The following is a 19,252-nucleotide window of genomic DNA, read 5'->3' as shown; positions in this document are numbered from 1 at the left end:
ATGAATCAAATTAGGAACATGACTGCAAATGATTCGAGGCTGAGAGATTATATAACTAAAAAAAGTACAAAGATAAATAATAATAAATAAGTATATTCTTGTACTGGTGATGGATGAAAGTGTTGTGCTGTAATTATTCTGGTTTCCAAAAAAGAAAAGCGTCCCACCGATCTCCTTGAAAAAGACGCTTCGGTATTTCGTCCCAAAAGGCGTGCCGTAGTTTTGCCGTAAAACAAATTTACTGTCGTACCTTGAGTCCCGGAGAACCAGAGGTCACAACAAACCACTCAGGTAAAGTGTTTTTGTAATAACATGTTAAATTTTTGGCACAGATTTTGTTGCTCCTTTTCAGTGGTGACAACACTGTCTTTACACAGGCTAAAGCGCATATCCTTGGTCCTAGGATCCACGCTTTATTTATCCTACGAGAGAACCTAATTAGCTAACGTCGTGCTAGCTCAGGAAACCATTGCTACATAGCGGTTGTATACGGTTTTGATTCATCAACATTTAGATTCATTTTGTACGAAGCGATCATTTATTTTAGGTAAGCAAGTTATTTAATCAATGACAATGACTAGATCAAAGTAGCCAGCCACTGATAATTTAAGGCAAGTGTCAAATATTCATTAACATTTAACGCAATTTAGATCTAGCAGGCTTAATGTCAACAGGACAGCGACAAGTTCGTTTCTTTGGGTATTTATTTGGAACAGTATTTCCAAAATTTTGGATTACTCTTTTTTGTATACAATGTATAAAGAATAATTTATGTTACCAATGATATATCTGTATGAAGTGTCAGTGGTTGTAACAAAACTCCATGATTTTGCCTTAGTTAAGAAAACTAGAGTTTGGACCAACTTGTGAAGTAACATTCAACTAAACTAGCCAGAATCTTTGTAGGTAAAGTTTGTGAAATAAAATTGGAAATAAGTTTTGATCAGAAAAAATTCAAAGGCACATTCTCAAAACACTCAATCGTAGTTTTCATTTGACTGAATTCTGTTCTCGTCCTCTGCGTCAGACAGTGGAGGCTCTGAGCAGCTCCTTCAGCTGCAGACTGCTACACCCTCAGTGTAGGAAGGAGCTACCGCAGCTCCTTCATTCCCACTGCGGTTAGACTGTACAACTCAACAGTCTAGTCCTCGTTTCCTCCCTTATGCGAACTTGTACATAGCTGTACTGTGTTTACTTGAACATTGTTCATTTATTATCTCTATATGTTTTGTAACTGTTTTTGCACGCTGTTTGCTTTTTGCACTCTATTCTGTCCTTGTGAGCTGCCACAACAAGTGAATTTCCCCACTGCGGGATCAATAAAGTTCATCTTATCTTATCTTTTTTACGTACATTTTGTACATCATGCCAACTTTTTTTGCAATCAGGGTTGTAGAACAGGGGATAATCAGCACATTGATCAGTAAGTTCACTGTGAAACAGTTTTGACTCATTTTCTGGGTTATGTTTGCACAAAAACCAAAGAGTAATTAGTTGTCACTTAGGCAACAATTTGTGCTTCTTGTGAAACTTTTCTTCACTTTTCACTGGAAGCAATATGTTTGTGTCTGTACTGACTAGCCTTTATGGATTATGGACATATATTATTGTGTGTCTTATACTTCCCCTTTGCTTTAAACATTGCATTTTTCTGTGACTCTAATCACAGATGTATCTCAGATTTTATCAATTAAAATTATAACGAAATGAGGTGGTTACCATTTAAGCTAAGGGAAAGTTAATCTACCACTGCCAATATGCATTTATCTGTGTCTGTTTTCAGCATGGGAGGTGACCACGGCCACGGCAAGATGTCCATGCCAGACTGGCGGCAGTGGACGACCAAAGGAACACCACTGGAGTTCACACAGCAGAGGCTGGCAGCCAGGGGCCTCAAGGATCCGTGGGCTCGGTCAGTGTTTATGCATACATGAGATACAGCTAATAATTTGTTATTCTTATTTCTGACCCTGCTGCCTATCTTCTTCTCCTGTTGCTCTCTGTCTGCAGTAACGAGGCTTGGAGATACTCAGGCGGCTTTGCTCGTGCTGTGACTCTGTCTGATGTGCTGCTGAGAGGATTCAAGTGGGGCTTTGCCGCCTTTACTGTTGCTCTGGCTGTAGAGTACACGCTTTTCCCCCCAAAAAAGGGAGGCCACTGATGTTCATCTCTGTCCCTCAAGCCCAGACTGTGATGGAGTCTAATGATATCTTGTATTTTCTGTTTATTAAATGTTTATTCGATCACCACATGGCTTCTCTTATTCTTCTTACCTGTAAACCATAATAACTTTATGTTACTATTTCAGTGATTCATTTTTTAATCTCCCCTAACATACAGTACTACTGCTGAGATGAAAGTGTACCTAGTGCTAGTTTAGTCCTGTTTGATCTTCCTGATCAGGTAACGGAGGCATAGTTTCAAGCATTTTACTGTCAATACTACAAAAATCAGCAGTATGGAACCCAGTAGCACTATTACATCCAGGCAGAAGTACTGGAACCAGTTGAGGTCATGGACAGCAGGTCTGAGGTGTTTTGCTCCTTTGTGCCGCATCACAAATTCTGTCCAGTACACTGAAAGGTCAAGTGGGTCAATTGGTCGGTCTTTATGTAGAGCTGACAGCTTCTGCACGTTCTCTTTATACCTGAGCATAAACAGATTGATGACAAGTGAAGAATACAACATTTGAGTGAAGGAGATGGTATGAAGACAGATTTCTTTCATGTTTTGATCATAAGAAGGCACCAAGATTTAAAGAGCTTCTTTATTCTGACATAACTGGGAGCTTCACTGAGAGCGACCCTCTGACCCCCTCACCTTGTGTCATTGATGATGTCATTCAGCCCCTGAAGAAGGCTCTCTGTAGTGATGGATAAGACATCCAGCACAACTCCTGCTCCTCTGATCGCCAGCCTCTGCGCATTGTCCGGCTGATCGCCCGAGATGGGCACCATCACCATGGGAACAGCATGACACAGTCCCTCAAAGACTCCGTGTGAGCCAGCGTGAGTGATGAAAGCCCGAGCTCCAGGATGTGCTAACGCGCAGACATAAAAAGATGTCAGATGTAATATGACATCATGGCTGAGTTTTGGGGAGTGTGCTTCACATGTCATGATGTGTCACAGTGGGTTTACGGACCTAGCAAGTCATTCTGAGGCACCCATTCCATTATTTTCACATTTTCTGGGACACTGCCAGGAACCTGCCCAGTGTATCTCCATATTACCTATCAAAATGAGTGTCATTTATTGATTAATGCATTGATTTGAAATGCTTTTTCATGTATGTCTCTATATTTCTGTACCTTCTGAGGAATCTGTCTGAAGGCATCTAAGAAGATGGAGGTTGTCTCTTCTGGCATGTCTGAAATCATGCTACCCAGAGTGAAGACCACAAACCCATGCTCTCCAGACACCCAGGACTCCAAATCCTGTGAAAACATACGCATAGTTGGGTCTGGTGTTGATTTCTCTTATCTTTTCTCTCTCCCTTCAATGACAGCAGTGAAATAAAATGAGGCGGAAGTAAAAGAAAAAAACAACTAAATCCAAAAGAAGTGGGTCTTACTTTAGGCAGAGGATTTCTCACGTCACAGTTGATTCCGCCAACTAGTACTATATTAGGCATGAGAGGGCGTGGGAGGTCCAGTGTGAAGTCAGTTCTGTTTAAATACAATATCACAGTATTTATCTGAATATGAAACAAACATTCTAAGATTTTTTTCTCTCAGTGTGATTTGGAGGCATGAAAAAACAGTAATGGTAAAAGTATGTTTTGATTATATTCTCTCTCCATTTATTATGTTATAGTACACGTTATGTGTGCAAGTACACGCACACGGCATAGTCTGGGTTATTGTGTAAACTTCCAAGCATTACACTACACTATATAACCTCTGTACATATTACCTCAGCAGCCAGATAGCAGACTCTGACAACACTTCAGTTATGCCCACCTCCTCTCCCAAGAAATGATTGGCTATGTGATCAAAGTGCCAGTACAGCAGTCTGCACATCAGTGGCTCCAGCAGAGCCACCTGTAGGTCAGAGACAAAGCAGAACAATGCGTTACATTTTAACCTGAACCGTAGGTTTAACAAGGATATCATGGGCCATGTGATTTTGAAGTTAGGATAAAGTGGGACAAAAGACATAAAGGGCTCCTGTTATAGAGTCAAACTCAGTGACATAACTCTGTGGAATTATGGGATAGATAAGGGAAGAAAAAAGAAATATGAAGTAGAGTTTTATTCTACAGAAGAAAAAACATAGTCACCCTTGTGTAGAAGTCCTCACCAAAGTATTGAAAGTCCTCTCCCTGAAATTCATTTTATCAGTGTATCCAGTGAAGAAACGAGGCACATACGAGGGTGGGGATGGGCAACCTGCAGACTTCATATCCAATGAACATGGAATTCCCCTCAGCAGATTAATAGTGGGGATACCTGAAAATGATTCAGGTGAGAAAATGTGAAAGAACACAAATGATCCAAGTGAGGCAGAACTTACCAAATTTTCGAGCTATTAAGGAGCCTGTGGGCACCAAGGGATCTGTTAGGACAGCATCAAAGCCCTGCAGGCCGGAAAATAAAAAGGGGTAAACTTTAAACACCAATACGACACCTTTCCTCCTACATTCATGCACTGATAAATACAGAAGAGAAGGAGGATGTCTCACTGTTTTTGCATCAACATCCCATCCTTCTCCAACACAGTGGTGGAAAGAAAGTTTCCATTTGATGTTATGTTCTACTTCAACTCCATTACATTTCAAAGGCAAATTTCGTATCTTTTACTCCACTCCATTTATCATTTTAGACATTTTTGCCTTAAATTTGTCATATGGTAGTCATTAATCATCCCATCACCTCTTAGATATGTCTCGAGTCCCGACCCCTAGGTATGTATGCAAATGTAAAATCAACTTGTGAATTATGATGTATTATCACAGCAGTATTTAGACTGAGCTCCACCTCAACCAGCTACGACAATAAAATGATACTTACACATTGCTGTAACAGCATTACCACAATAATAATATCATATATAATGATATATGGGTCACAGGGTACTTAAGAATGTGAATAATTCCTCTGCCTCTCCCAGTTTCAGTAGATATGCGGCTGCAATAACATAAACACTTCACAATATGATGAAATCCTTTACAGCAACCTAAAAGTAGTCCAAGAATAGTATACACGGTTTAAACTAATGCATCACATATTTAATAAAAAGTGCAAGGCTATTGTTTTGAATTTTACACCTGATCCTGATTTTGTATTAATCCTTTGTATTTATACTCACCTGCTGTGCCAGTTGCGAGATTAGACTGTCATTGAAAAGTAGGCTTTCTGCAGTGGAGTGAATCAAGCCTGTAATTTTTTGAATATGTGAGAATCGTTTTCTTATCTTCTCTGTGAAAGACTGTGTTGATTTTTGCATTACATCCTTGGTCGTGGCCATGATAGAGTCAATAAGAGACCTGTCATAAGGAACAGAATAGGTTACGGTGTCGTAGTGTTTCCCTGGACCCATCCTCATGCTGATCTCCGGCATTACCACTGTGACCCGATGTCCACGGCGACCCATTTCCTGTGCAAGGGCCTTTACATCCACCCAGTGACTTCCATCTACAGGTACCACCAGCAGGTTGCCCACGAAACCTGAGGAAGCTGTCTTACTTGCTGGATTGATGTCGTTGCCTTCAGCCTCTCCTGTCTTCTTCTCCTTTTGTGGCCTGGAGTTTTCTGCCACAGACCCCCTTGTCTTATCTACAGCATCGCTCACCTGCATATCCATACTTAGCAGCAGGAACGCAAATACCACTGCTGTCCACATTGTTCACTTTCCTCTGTGTCTACAGCTCACCTAATCCAGCAGAGAGAAAAGGCTAGGGCAAAGTGAAGGAAAGGGGACGTACCATCTTCTCTGTCCCCTTAATGCTCCCATAAACCACTCCCCCCACCCCCCACCAATTGTTGAAATTCTTTGGTGAATTAGCAGAGCTGTCTGTGTGTTCAAAGTCCTCACTTAAATATGAGCGGCAGTTGCAGTACTTGGTGATATGGGACTACCTCTGAGTTCATTACTGTGTAATTTACTTTGCTGCTATTCACAGAAGAAAGCACACAACCACAACTGATACTTCACCTGACTGACCACAGAAAAATTCAGTGGAGGAAAGGGCAGTATTTTATACAACAGGAAACAGTGCTCATTGTAGAGCCAAATGGCATGCAGTCTCTCTATAAGATTGGAGATTTCTAGCACGACAATAAAGTTTTTCTTTATACTACAAATTTTGCTGTACTTGTGACATTTTCAAACAGCATTATTTTGTCAGACAGGTCCACTGGTCCAGTCTCAGTTAACACCTGTTTAAGTTGGACATATATTCAGGGCTTGTCCCAGTTCTCATGTACTACTACTACAAAATATTTGATATACTTGACAAGACTTGACAAGACTTGACAAGACAATATATCACGTACTAAACCCTTTTATTTCAGTTCAATTAAACTTACCTGCTATGCACCAAAAATAATTATATTCTACAACAATGCAGTCCGCACGCAATGGAAAGACGATATTACATTTCACAAAAAGAAAACCGAGTCCTCAGCTTTTGTAATATAACACTAATGCTAATCAAGCCTGTTTCACTAGATTTCTCATCCAATTAGAATTTGTAAAGGTGACAGAGAGACGCAACAATCATGAGATCTACACAGGTGGACTGGCAACCAACGGGTAATTTAATATCCTGTAATTTTGTTTGGAAATTTCCACAACAAAAGTAGGTCAAACAAACTCAAATGTGTCCTGGATTTGCCCTTTTTCTACTATAACAAATCATAATGCCTCGGCAGACATTTTAACGTTTTATAGTAGGAATATCACAAACGTAACAGCATTACGGATGCCGTTGTTTTAAGTGTCTCAGTGAGTCATGACAGTGAACGAACCTGCATGCAGTTGGGGTTTAACCAACCAATGTTACACATTAACTCTTACAGAGAGACCTGCAAGAGAAGGGCTAACCCAGACACATATAAAATAAATTAACAATCATAAATATATGTTTACAATGTTTATGTATAGCATAAATAGCACCAGGAGAGACACTGACTAGTCAAAACAGTCGTATTCTTAATGAATCAGGTAGTTTCTAGCATCCAAACACTTTGTCCAATAGGTGGCGTCATTACGCACCACTTTTTTCCCATCAAAAACCAGTAGAACAAGAATCAGCATCCTGGCCATTTTCCGCTGCGCGCGCATCTTTGACTAAGTTGTCCTCGAGCTCGTCTAAACACATTCTGACGCCCACGAGCCTTTACAACAAGTAAGCACCTCGATATCTGGTCGTTTTAGCTAGATGTCGGGTTAAAAAAAACACTTCGCAAAGATGTCTAATCACGTTGAACGATCTGAGACAAAGTAAGTTAGAAAGTCATAACTCAGCTTAAATGCGGAGTGACTGTGACTATCTCAGCGCTGGTGTTGATCTTGGTACTCTTTGGTTTATTGTTGTTGATTTTAGTCATGCTAGCTTAGCTAGAAACTGTGCAATCTAAACGACAGTCGCACTTAATGGTGAATGCAGTTGCGAGTTGGCTATGTTCAAATCTAACGTCAAACCACTAGTCCCAGCTCCTCAGCCCGGCATGGCTCGATGGCCCCAGGTTTAATTTCATGTATCGTTAGGCTATCAGCTAGCTTGCAGTTACTTTGGGAATATTCTCCTTTGAAATAGCACCTAAAACTATATGCATTGTAAGGGCTCCTCATTATTACCTGTTCTTGAGGTCCTGTGTAAAAACCTAGTTTCAGATTGTTATGATATCAGTTGATAGTGTTATATGACGAATACTCGTATGTAAAATGGGAGTTACTGAAATGACCACTGACTGACACACAACAAACCTGTTGGAGGGTAGTGTTTCAGCGTAGGACTGCTTGGGTTCTGCCATCTGTGGTTATCGCTGCACTGTATTTATCAGACATCGACGGTACATGCTGAATGTACAGAGCAGAACACTGGGTCAGTAGTAGATGTGATAAAGAACAAGCACGTTACAATTAAGATGACGCAGAGACAGGAACAAGATCATATTTCTATCATTTTGCTGTATTTTTTTCTTCTTTTCACTGCTTTAAATTTCTTTCATTAAAATGGTTTGCTGTCCTCAACTTGACAGACCTGCGACCCATGATGCGTGTGAAGCAGATGGCTTGGAGTTGTTCATTCATACATCGTCTATAAGAGTAGAGTATTACAGGTAAGACTTTATGGAAAATTTGTAAAAAGTTTTAAGTCTGTGAAAATTGTGAAATGAGATTAAGCGGTGCACCTCAAAAATAATGTATTTCATTTTGTAGGTGCTTCATCACAGGTAATAACTGGTACTCTGTCTCACAGATCATTTGAGTATTGTCTGAAGTGGGAAGTACCCATGAATTGTCGGCGCTCCTCCAGACTAACAAAGGCCTCTGAGAAGAGCCTCCAGAGAAGCCCCAGCCCAAACGAAGTTGTCCAGCACAGGTTGAGGGGTAAGAGGAAGAGGAGGGGCCTGAGGAAGAGCAAAGCTGACTACATCGTAATTGACAGAGATAAACGGAGGGACCGTGACATCATTGACATCATCAATAATGACCAGGATGCTAAACATATTGCCAAAAAGGATGAAGGAAAGTTTGTGGAGGTGGCTGATGAAGGAGTGGACATGTCTGATGAAGACTGTAACTCTGTTACCAGCAGTGTAGCTTCTGGTCCTTCCTGCCTACACAGCAACTCTGCACAGAAACACAGTCTGTGCTCAGCCTGCCAGAAACTCTATCATAAGGCCAAGAAGATGAAAGCACCAATTAAAAGTAAACTTTTGGACAGTGGTAAGTGCTCAGACATTTTGAAGTCTGTTTGTAAATTGGTTCTCTGCTAGAGAAAACTGAGTGCTGAGAAGAACGTCTGTTTCTCCCAAAGCCTGACATTACTAATTTCACCTCAGTGTTTTGAGGCTGAATAATTTCATATTCACATAGTCTTTGCTCATCAGTCAGAGGACAAGACTGCTAGCTGTGATCCGGCAGGTTGATCTGCATTCAGTGTACACAAATGCATCCTGGCATGTTCAAGCTCTGTTGCTTGTTCTTCAGATCCCAAGTCCCTCACATGTGACCAGTGGGTCCTGATCAAAAATTGGAGGCCAAAGAGACTGCCTAGTGCAAGAGGGTAAGACTGCTTGTGTGTACAGTGTGTGTGTATGATTACTGGATTTAGGTGCAACACCATTAGCAACACTGATTCACATGCTGTCAGGTGGTTATAGCTGCACCCCTCTGTTTTGTTTTTGTTTTTGTTTTTTATTCAGGAAGCTTTTGATCCATGTACACTTGGTTAAGAAAAGACTTAAGGTCAAGGACGATGCCAGGCGAACTGAGAAATGTGTGGGAGGGGGACAACTGTCGGCCTGCTCAAGGCCTCACACTTTCCTTCAGAGGTCAGTATATCTGTGCACAAAACACCCATCAACTAGAGTAGCAAAGCAGATCAGTAAGTTTTTAGTTTTCGTCTGAAAAATGACTTTTTTGGGGGGTTGTATGTTTCAGGAACCTCAGACGGTGTGTCAGAGTTCCTGTGAAAAAGAAGAGAAAGAACAGGAGGAAAAGGACAAGAACTGATTCTCAGAGTCCTTGTGTCACCAAGCAGCAGTGTTTACACAGCAACAATCACCAGCAGCACATCAGTATTGACCGTCCCGATAACGATGGCCTTTACTCAACCAGTGGTCACAGTAGCTGTCCTGGTTTTGAGGGTTGGAGCGAGAAAGGAATGGACGATACAGAAGACACACATCTAGCTGCTGAGTTGATTTCCACCACAGTCACTCTGCAGCAAACCACCCAGCAAAGAGAGGACCCGCCCAAGCAGAAACCACCTAAGAAGACACGGGGATTCAGAGACTTGCTCGCTCAGTTGCGTAGCAACAGCAGCGTGATCGTCAAAGAGTCACGTTAGCGAAGTGATTTCCAACTTTTTTTTTGTCTTTTTACCTGCAGTGTTAAGTTCTCAAATGCAGATGCAGGATTTATTTGTTGGTCTTTGGTGTTCTTTCACCAAGATATATTTGTGTTCTGAAAACACAAGTATTTATCTTACATTGTGTGCTGTTTACTGAAGTCAAACACCTGGATCTATATCTGACTTTATTGGTAAAGTTCTGCTGCATTTTCACATACTTTGCATGTAATTTATTTTCTCTTAGATTTAAAAATTGCATATTTAAGCTTTCATAATACAGGAAAAAAGCTGAATACAGGTGTGGATTTTTTTCATTACATGAATGCCTATGGCAGATGTAACATTCCCATCACCAGTAGATGTACTGTGCAATAAGATGATCTGTGATATCAAACAACAAGCTGATTCAAAGCATCCTTTTTGACTCAGTAGGGTCTGTGCACTAGAAAAGTCACTTTTGATTTTTATTTATTTTATTTTATATTAGCTAGTGTCCCACAGTGCAATGCAGTCTAACAGCAAACAGTTGTATCAGTTCTTCATAGTATAAATGGGTAAGATATGTTGAAAAAGATTGTCAAGTTTAGTACTCCTTATATGGTACACATTTAGTTAGTGTAGATTTGGGGCACGGTGTATCTCTGCCACTTCTTCATTAATAAACACTTCTTACCAAGAATAATGAATGAATGAATAATTCCAGGTGGCAGCTTGTGGAGCAGACCTCTGTAAACATCTTAAAGAGATTAGTTCTATTTAGGCTCTTCTAGTTTGTAGCACTCCCAACAGGTAATGGGCAGTCTACGACCCTTTCTCTGTTCACCCACATGGTGGCGCCACTCAGTGAAGGAATCATTAGTGTGCCTTTCATACAGTTTTAACTTGGCCCAGTAGGAAAAACACAGCTGTGATTATTCACCTTAATGCTCTGTTAGCTAGAAGGCACATTAAGAAGAGCCATGGAAGTTTTGCTTCTAATTGGAATGCTGCTTTGAATGTAATGTAACGTGTAATTATTTACACCCGCATGTTTCCTGCTCAAAATGTCAGTTCAGGCACCTGTTTCAAGAAGCATTTTTACCAAGTTAATCTGGATAATTTTGGGGATAAGCCTGCCATGGGTCTTCATCTGTCGCTGTCACATTTCAGGAGTTTTACACAGCAATGTTATTTTTGAGATGTCTGTGCTGATACCAGTGAATGTGGAGGAAGGGTGGGGAAAAGGAGAAAGAGATAAGGTCTGAGGGTTGCTGTTTACTTAGAGGATTAACTTACTGGGAGAGGATGGAGATTCACAGTCAGAAGTGCCAGTGCCAAGTCAGGAGAACTGTTAACCGACTTGCGTAATTAAATGCCATTAAGTATCTAAATGATGAATTCTTTGAAATTCAAAATGTTATCCCAGTATTTAACCTTTACATCTTCCAATTCATCCATTTTCTATACTGCTTATCCATAAGGCCAGATAGCCAAACACAGCAGCTGTCCAAAGATAGATAGAAAGATAAAATTTTAAAGAACTCCTGTTCACATCAGTGTTGAAACATAATTGCTCAAACAGCAATGACACACTAATATTACAAACACACTCATGGTTCACTGAAAGTGAAAGACCAGAGGGAGTCTTACATCTTTACAAGAGCAAAGCTGATAATAATCTCCCATTGCGTTCAAGAACACCATGTCCCCTACCTCTCTGTGTATCCCTCTTATGAATGAATCAAATAAGACAGTGACGCAAATGTTCACACTCTGGTGGGAGCAGAAACTCCTGCTGCTTGTACTGACTTTTGGGCAGTCGTGGATCAGCGGTTAGGGTGTCGGACCCGTAACCGGTGGATTGCTGGTTCGATTCCCCGTCCCGGTGTCCATGGCTGAGGTACCCTTGAGCAAGGTACCTAACCCCCACTGCTCCCCGGGCGCTGCACGCGGTCGCCCACTGCCCCGGGTTTGCTGTGTGTGTGTGCACGTCACTTGGGTGGGTTAAATGCAGAGAACAAATTTCGTTGGAGTGAGTTCCCTCCAATGACAAGATATGTCACTTTCCTTAACAGAGTTAGCAGACTGGAGAGATACTGTCACACATTACACGATTCTGATCAGCACTCTTTTCTATTGCCAATAGATCCTGATTATCACAAACCAGAGGTCTCAGGGCCAAAACAATTCAAGCAGTGCACACACACACAACACAGTATCCTGTGATAGAACCACTATCAGCACCTGACACCTAGAAAACAGGAAAAACGTTTCAGCAGGAACACAGATGTGTTGGAGTGTTTGGAGGAGGAGCAAGAACACAACTATATAACCCCAGTGGATCGATGTCTCAACTTCACTCCGCTGAGAGAGGAGAGGAACTGCCTCCGCCATGTCATACTACGAGGTAAGACTGTTACTGATGTGTAGTCAGTGTAATTCACAAATCTGTCTTCAGGATGCTTGTTCCCACACTTCATCATCATCATCTAACATCTGTCTCCAGCATATCTTCGTGGAGTACGACTACAACGACACAGGCTCTGGTTCTGGTTCAGGTGATTTGGGGGTTGATCTCGAGGAGCCCTGTGATGTGGAGCACATAATGACTGCTGACCTTCAGCAGGTCTTCTTGCCTGTGGTCTACGCCCTCATCTTCACCCTGGGCATCACTGGAAACGGCCTGGTTGTTGTAGTGCTGGGCTGCCAGCGCAGGTGAGAGGATGGTTGGAGGGTTGATGGTTGAAAAGCTTCAAGCAAATCTCTTTGTTTACTTGACAAGAACCAGTAGGCTTAATGACTGGATTTACTGTCCTGTGATTGTCTGCAGGTCCAAGTGTAGCCTCACAGACCGGTATCGCCTCCACCTCTCAGCTGCTGATCTCCTCTTTGTTCTGGCGCTGCCGTTCTGGGCTGTGGACGCAGCCATGGCTGACTGGCGCTTTGGAGCGGCCACCTGCATTGGTGTGCATGTCATCTACACGGTCAACCTGTACGGCAGTGTGCTCATCCTGGCATTCATCAGCCTGGACCGGTACCTGGCGGTGGTGCGAGCCACGGACACTAACACTGGTGGGCTGAGGCAGCTGCTGGCACACAGACTGGTATATGTGGGTGAGTGTCAAAAGGCTGATCTCTCTTCAGTTGATGCTTTTTCCTGTTGCATCAACTGAAGTAAGAAGTCCTGTTCCTGTTTTCTCCTTTCTTGCACTTTACTCCCACAGTACCTCACTTCTTTTCATCTTCATCTCTACCCGCAGGTGCCTGGTTGCCTGCTGGCCTCCTGGCAGTGCCTGACTTGATATTTGCCCGGACACAGGAAGGAGGAGAAGGGGCCACTCTGTGCCAGCGATTCTACCCAGAAGACAACGCTCCCCTCTGGGTTGCAGTCTTCCACCTGCAGCTAGTCCTGGTGGGTCTGGTGATCCCAGGCCTGGTCCTCCTGGTGTGCTACTGTGTGATCGTCACCAGGTTGACCCGAGGCCCTCTTGGGGGCCAGAGACAGAAGCGGAGAGCGGTCAGGACCACCATTGCTTTGGTTCTCTGCTTCTTTGTGTGCTGGCTGCCCTACGGAGCGGGCATCTCTGTGGACGCTCTGCTGCGCCTGGAAGTCCTGCCCCGCAGCTGCAGCCTGGAGGCCGCTCTGGGCGTGTGGCTGGCAGTGGCTGAACCCATGGCATTTGCGCACTGCTGCCTGAACCCGCTGCTGTATGCCTTCCTGGGAGCCGGATTCAAGAGTTCTGCTCGCAGAGCCCTCACACTGAGCCGAGCCTCCAGTTTAAAGATTTTACCACGAAGACGGCCTGGAGCCTCCACGACCACGGAGTCCGAGTCCTCTAGTTTACATTCCAGTTAGTGTTTGGTTGCGCTGTATATATACATGTATATACTATGTATAGATATATATATGTGTGTGTGTGTGTGTGTGTGTATCTGTAAAGTCGTCTACAGAACATACCTGAGAAAGTAAGAAGCAGTCTGCTGGCCCATGACTTGTCTTCTCTTTCTTTGTGGGATTTTGGAATTTTTCTTGTAAATACTGTGATTTCCTGTTTAATTGTATACTGTTGTATCTGTTTGTAATAAAATACACAAAATAACCACTTTGTGAAGATGTCCTCTCCTTTCTCGCTTCCTTTAATCACTGAGACACAGCTAATGGCACCCTCACCAAGTCTGCTTCTCAGTGGGTGACATATCATTAAGACCCAAATTACCCAAATCATTTGGAGTTTGCCAAGACAGCTAATGACACGATAGATGAAGGCAACTCAGTTTTATCACAGAAAACACATTGAAAATGGACAGGAAAGGTGGAATAGGAAGAACAACAAGCCTGAATCAAATCTTATACATTGTCAGCATGACAGCTACCAACTATTGTCCAAGGCTGCAATTTATGAGTGTTTATTGGAAATATTACCATTTTACTTTTTGTTTGCTAGAGACTCTGGTTTACAGATAAAGAATGTTTGGAAAATGTGCAGAAATCAGTCAGTACTGTGGGGTGTGTTTTCCTTATCTTTGTTGTCATCAGTGGGGCTCCCTTTGTATCCATTCATAATAAGTCAGCTGCATGCCATTTGTAACCACTGATCCAGAGCTTTTCAAGGTGCTTTCAAGAAATGAAACCGTGCTTTTTAAAATGTGACAGGTGATGGCCAGGTGTAGCTGAGTCACATGCATGTGTGCGTGTGCACACGTGTGGATGGGGGTGTCATGTTTTCAGGTTGTGGGTTAGATTTATGTTGATGATATAAACAGTTTGCTTCTTCTACGTGAGAGACAAGGAAGTATGAAAGGGTCAAGAGGTCCATTTTTCCAGCTTTAATGCACACATATACACAGACACAAAGTGCTTCCCACATACCTACTTCCACTAAACTGGGAGAAACAGAAGCTGGAAGTTTACCGTGTCCTGTTTCCTGGAGCAAAGAGGAGGAGGATGAAGAGGAGAGCTGTGAGAGAGACATGAAGGAAGAGTACAGTAAGTCAGCAGCACAATGAAGGCTTGACGCAGTGTGACTAACTGTGTGCATCACTGAAGCTGTATCCTGCCATGTGCTTATGTGGTTTTATAGACACAGAAAAGTGTGTACAATTATTACATTCACACTCAATGTGGGAAAAAACGTACAAATAACCTTTTCATTTGTCCCTCTCTCTCTCCTTCACACACACACACACACACACACGCACATACATACACACACACTTCTATTCATAGTGTATTCAAAACAGGAAAGACTTCCTGCAGCTCATTTTAGGAAAAACAAGCAGTTAAAACAATCAAACACCCGAGCACCTCTGCACTCAGCAGCACAGAGAGCTGCTGCAAAATAAATCAGTTTAACAACATGAAGCAGAATCACTGAAGAATATCATGAATAACCAAGTATACTTGTGATGTATAAACAGACAGCAGGTCTGTAAAGTTTTAAAAGTCAGGATGTTGTTTGCTCTTATCATACAAAACAGTCAATAAAACTGATAGTATAAATCCCAAAAAGACCGGAAATCAAGGACAAAGAAATTTCACCCACCCATCAACCTTCAGTCATTTTAAGACACTCTCATTGTTCTGGGGATAAGTATCAGTTAGTCGACCACTTTGGTCTGGAGTGAAATATCCCAGTAAGTATTGCGTAATTTTATATAGGGATGTTCATGGTCTCCAGAGGATGAATTTCCGCTGACTTTCAGTCTCAACTGTACTGTGTTTAGTGCTAATAAACAAACGTTTTCATGCTTGCACTAAAATGGTGAGTATGATAAACATCATACCTGCATAACATCAGCATGACTATAGACTGTTACCTATTAGTTCCACATCTGGCCTGCATTCAGAAAAGTGTTAACCAGAAAATCCAGAATAGTTACATCTACAGAGCCAGTTCTGTTGAAGTGAATTTCACAGGATAAGTTCAGTTCAGTTCACTTAAATCAATGCAGTAGCTGTTTGTGCACTAAACTAAAGACGTTCAAGAATTATTCCAAATGGCAGCACAGTGACGTGTTTTTTGTTGTTTTGTTTTGTACTCCTTTTGGACTTCGTGTTTATTCCCATATGAATGGCTCTTAATTCATCAGTACTCATTTCCAGTATTTTTCAGTGAATACTGTCTGAAGTGCGTGTTTTCAGGGGGTTATTGCCTAAGAAACACATGCTCAGCTGGGCTCAGGTTCACTTCGACTTTACCTGTTAGGCATATAGCTCAGTGTTTGGCCTGGAAAATGTTTTCTGGTTGCCTGCTCAGTATGTTTGATATGACTGTCCTGCTTGCACTGTCCTAAACTGTTCACTGTCCTAACTGTTCACCCACAGATGTGAACATCCATGAGCTATAACAATGCCAACTCTTAAGCTTTGGTCACTGTTTCGTGTCAAGTCCAATGTGTTGTAGTACACCACCAAAACAATGAAAACGTGTCACCATGTGAATATAAATACACGAAGAAATGACTCTCTTTAAACTCCCTCTTCCTTTTCATCTGCTGCAGCTTGTAAGAGCAAACATTTGCAACAAATCTGACACCATCAAAGTTGTCATCTTGTGTACAAGCTGTTTTGGTGCCTGCTGCATGGATATTTACAATACACTGGACAGTTACTGCAGGCTGTGTTTGATGTCTGCAGGCTGTGTTTAATGTCTGTACGAAAAAAGAATTTTCCCTCTGGGATAAATAAAGGAATTCTGATTCTGATTCTGATCTGTACCTGATCTGTGTGTCTGTGTGTATTCTTGCCTTGTATTCTTGCCAGTAGTAATAGTACTACCAGTGAGGGAAACATAGCTGTACTTAAATATATATTTTTAAGGTGCTTTTATGCTGCTTCTCCCTCCACTTCACAACATTACAGAGGCGATTTGTGCTATAAAAAAACTCTCCACACCAAATCTGATGGCAGTGATGCTCTGGTGTACATGTGTGAGTGTTAGGGGTTTAGTGTATGCATCTGTGTGTGTTTGTGTGTGTGCCTACAGATGGTCAGGTTCCCTCATATTCAGACAGGCTGAGCTTCCTGCTGCTGAACAATTGTGGGAAAACCAGAGGTCAAGACAAAAGGAGAAATAAAGAGGGTGAAATAGACTGGGCTGCATCCAAATGGCCTGCAATAACTTCCTGCTTTGTTCCTGGTGGATTAATACAATGTGACAGGTGAAACTAATAGCCTGCCAGGAGTGTTTGTATTGACCTTCACAGGTGGAGATGTGAGAATGATGTGGGAACAGAATTAATGGAATAATAGAGCAGAGATCAGTGCTGACTGGTCTGAGATGGTCCTGGGACTGAACTGAACTGCAGAGGCTGACTTTTTGTATGAGACTGGATGTCCACCTAATGCTCTAAATGCTAAAAAGCAGACATATTAAAAATCCGACTGCCGTTGCCCTTGAGCAAGACATTGAGATCTCACTTTACGACAAGAGATGGCTTCACTATAGCTGCCCATTGCTTCTGAACAGTTGAAATTTATTTTAGCCAATTTGCTAACACTTCAATTGAAATTCCCCACCCCCGTTCAACAGCATTCAACTGTATATGAACCCTTGATTGATGTTTATTTGTCTTTAACAATTGTAACTCCTCTTATGAAGCATCCACATCTGGTGTATATACAGAGAGTGAATGACTGATACACAGTGCAACATAGCTGTAATTATCAAAAACCATGGCTTGAAAATATGTAAATAAATAAATTATAAAATAAAGACATATATTCTTTACTAAAGGTCCATTCTACTTCACCCCATGGCCATCAGCAGGTATTTGCTCAGTTGTCCCTGAGAAAGAAAAAAATGATTCCTGAAAATTACAAATACTTCTGTGATTATGAAGACACTGTTAATATGTTTACGACTTTGACACAGTGCATAAGTGACTATTGGGATGAACAAATAGCTCTGATGACAGCAGAAAATTTGGTCCTACTTTCTCGCCAGCAGTCATAACCACAACATCAGTAAAGTGCTGTTTAACAAACAACCTGTGATGTGAAAAAACTTTGCTGTTGTTGTATGAGCTGTTCCCCGCATATGATCTTCAGTACTATTCAATAAATGAGACAACAATTTTAAGAGTTCAGTGTAGATCAGGTTTTATTGCTTGGTCAAGGAACAACAAAACTGAGACGACGTCCAGACAGCATCTGATGTCATATAAAAGAACATTCAAGGATCAAGGATACCAGCTCACATTTACATGCTTATGGTACGAAATTAGGACTCAGGTCCCGGGAGCAATAAGTAGAATATAAAAAAATATGAAATGAAATATGTTAGCCTACAGACATTGTTTCTTTTCCGTCTTTCAGCACACTGCTGTTCCCATCACTCCTTCTGTTTCACACCATTTTCTTATTGCCACAATGTAATCAGCATATTGGTTTGTTTCAGTCATATTGTAATGTTTCCCAAAAACAGTCTGATGGAAGACATTTGAAAAAAGCACACACCATGAACAGCCTCTTCTCAGAGACAGTTATTGTCTCTCTAAATCTTTTCTGCCTAGAAAAGTAACTTGATCATTTCTTAGTCGATGTGAGGGTCGAAGGGCAGAGGATGTTGCTGATGTTATGTTAAGCCTTTTGAGACAAATTGCTCATAAAAATGGGCTTTACAAATTGTTGACAAGTTGTCTTGTCTTGTCTTAATATTATACATTATTGTGTGTGAGTGTTATTATACCTTTTGATTTATAAATATTATCAATTGCTGTACGTGAATTTGATTATACCTTTTGATTACACGCTCTAGAAAAATATTCACCACACACTCCAGTGGTCAGTCAAAGTCATTACACTACATGTTCGCTGGATCTCAGCTCTTGTTCTTATGCAGTATGGTACGTCTACTGTTATGAACAACACCAAGGAAATGTTTCTAGCACGCTCTTGTTAAGAACACAGTTTATATCAAGTCTTTAGTTGGTTCTTTGGTCAAATGAAGTCTTTGAAATATAAAACATTCTTGAAAAGTGCTGCAGGTTGGTAATCTCTTTCTTCAGCAGTTTGGATTCAAGGATGCAATGTTGACATGTTTATGCATATCAAAAAAGTATCATTAGTGTAGACATGTCTCAGACCTCTTCCCATATGTGTATACTCTGTTACCAAACAGAGCCTGTTATATTGCAACATGCTGAGCATGCTGATAACAAAGAAACTGATCATTTCTGTTTTTGTTCCCTGTGAGAAGGTGAGCATCCCTTACATTCCCAAAGTCAATAGTTCTTAGTGTTCATT

At 41.5% G+C, this 19,252-nt stretch overlaps 4 protein-coding genes across 7 annotated transcripts; 3 read left to right on the top strand and 1 right to left on the bottom strand.

Moving 5' to 3' along the window:
- Positions 1–145: 145 nt before the first annotated feature.
- On the top strand, positions 146–2,249 carry ndufb3 (NADH:ubiquinone oxidoreductase subunit B3). Its single transcript, XM_046408606.1, has 3 exons — positions 146–291; positions 1,784–1,912; positions 2,011–2,249. The coding sequence occupies exons 2-3, from the start codon at positions 1,785–1,787 to the stop codon at positions 2,159–2,161; spliced, it is 279 nt and encodes a 92-aa protein (XP_046264562.1). The 5' UTR covers positions 146–291; position 1,784; the 3' UTR covers positions 2,162–2,249.
- Positions 2,210–5,936, bottom strand: LOC124069434 (UDP-glucuronosyltransferase-like). Its single transcript, XM_046408600.1, has 9 exons — positions 5,310–5,936; positions 4,515–4,578; positions 4,302–4,450; positions 3,915–4,042; positions 3,574–3,667; positions 3,311–3,436; positions 3,145–3,232; positions 2,821–3,040; positions 2,210–2,647 (listed from the first exon to the last, which is right to left on the bottom strand). The coding sequence occupies exons 1-9, from the start codon at positions 5,841–5,843 to the stop codon at positions 2,377–2,379; spliced, it is 1,674 nt and encodes a 557-aa protein (XP_046264556.1). The 5' UTR covers positions 5,844–5,936; the 3' UTR covers positions 2,210–2,376.
- Positions 5,937–7,203: 1,267 nt separating this feature from the next.
- Positions 7,204–10,708, top strand: si:ch211-227n13.3. Of its 4 annotated transcripts, none has more exons than XM_046408603.1 (6): positions 7,204–7,350; positions 8,207–8,287; positions 8,388–8,897; positions 9,162–9,237; positions 9,377–9,505; positions 9,615–10,708. In XM_046408603.1, the coding sequence occupies exons 3-6, from the start codon at positions 8,462–8,464 to the stop codon at positions 10,021–10,023; spliced, it is 1,050 nt and encodes a 349-aa protein (XP_046264559.1). In that variant the 5' UTR covers positions 7,204–7,350; positions 8,207–8,287; positions 8,388–8,461; the 3' UTR covers positions 10,024–10,708. The 4 variants fall into 4 exon arrangements, with proteins under 4 accessions (XP_046264559.1, XP_046264557.1, XP_046264560.1 ...); XM_046408601.1 differs by having other exon boundaries at positions 7,290–7,445; positions 8,428–8,897; XM_046408604.1 differs by lacking the exon at positions 7,204–7,350 and adding an exon at positions 7,556–7,781.
- Positions 10,709–12,090: 1,382 nt separating this feature from the next.
- Positions 12,091–14,099, top strand: LOC124069433 (C-X-C chemokine receptor type 4-like). The gene is made up of 4 exons (XM_046408599.1): positions 12,091–12,412; positions 12,512–12,720; positions 12,836–13,119; positions 13,266–14,099. The coding sequence occupies exons 1-4, from the start codon at positions 12,398–12,400 to the stop codon at positions 13,859–13,861; spliced, it is 1,104 nt and encodes a 367-aa protein (XP_046264555.1). The 5' UTR covers positions 12,091–12,397; the 3' UTR covers positions 13,862–14,099.
- The last annotated feature ends 5,153 nt before the right edge of the window (positions 14,100–19,252 follow it).

Source organism: Scatophagus argus, chromosome 13 (genome assembly GCF_020382885.2).
Source record: "Scatophagus argus isolate fScaArg1 chromosome 13, fScaArg1.pri, whole genome shotgun sequence".
Taxonomy (NCBI): domain Eukaryota; kingdom Metazoa; phylum Chordata; class Actinopteri; family Scatophagidae; genus Scatophagus; species Scatophagus argus.
This window is presented reverse-complemented; position numbering and strand designations above follow the sequence as displayed.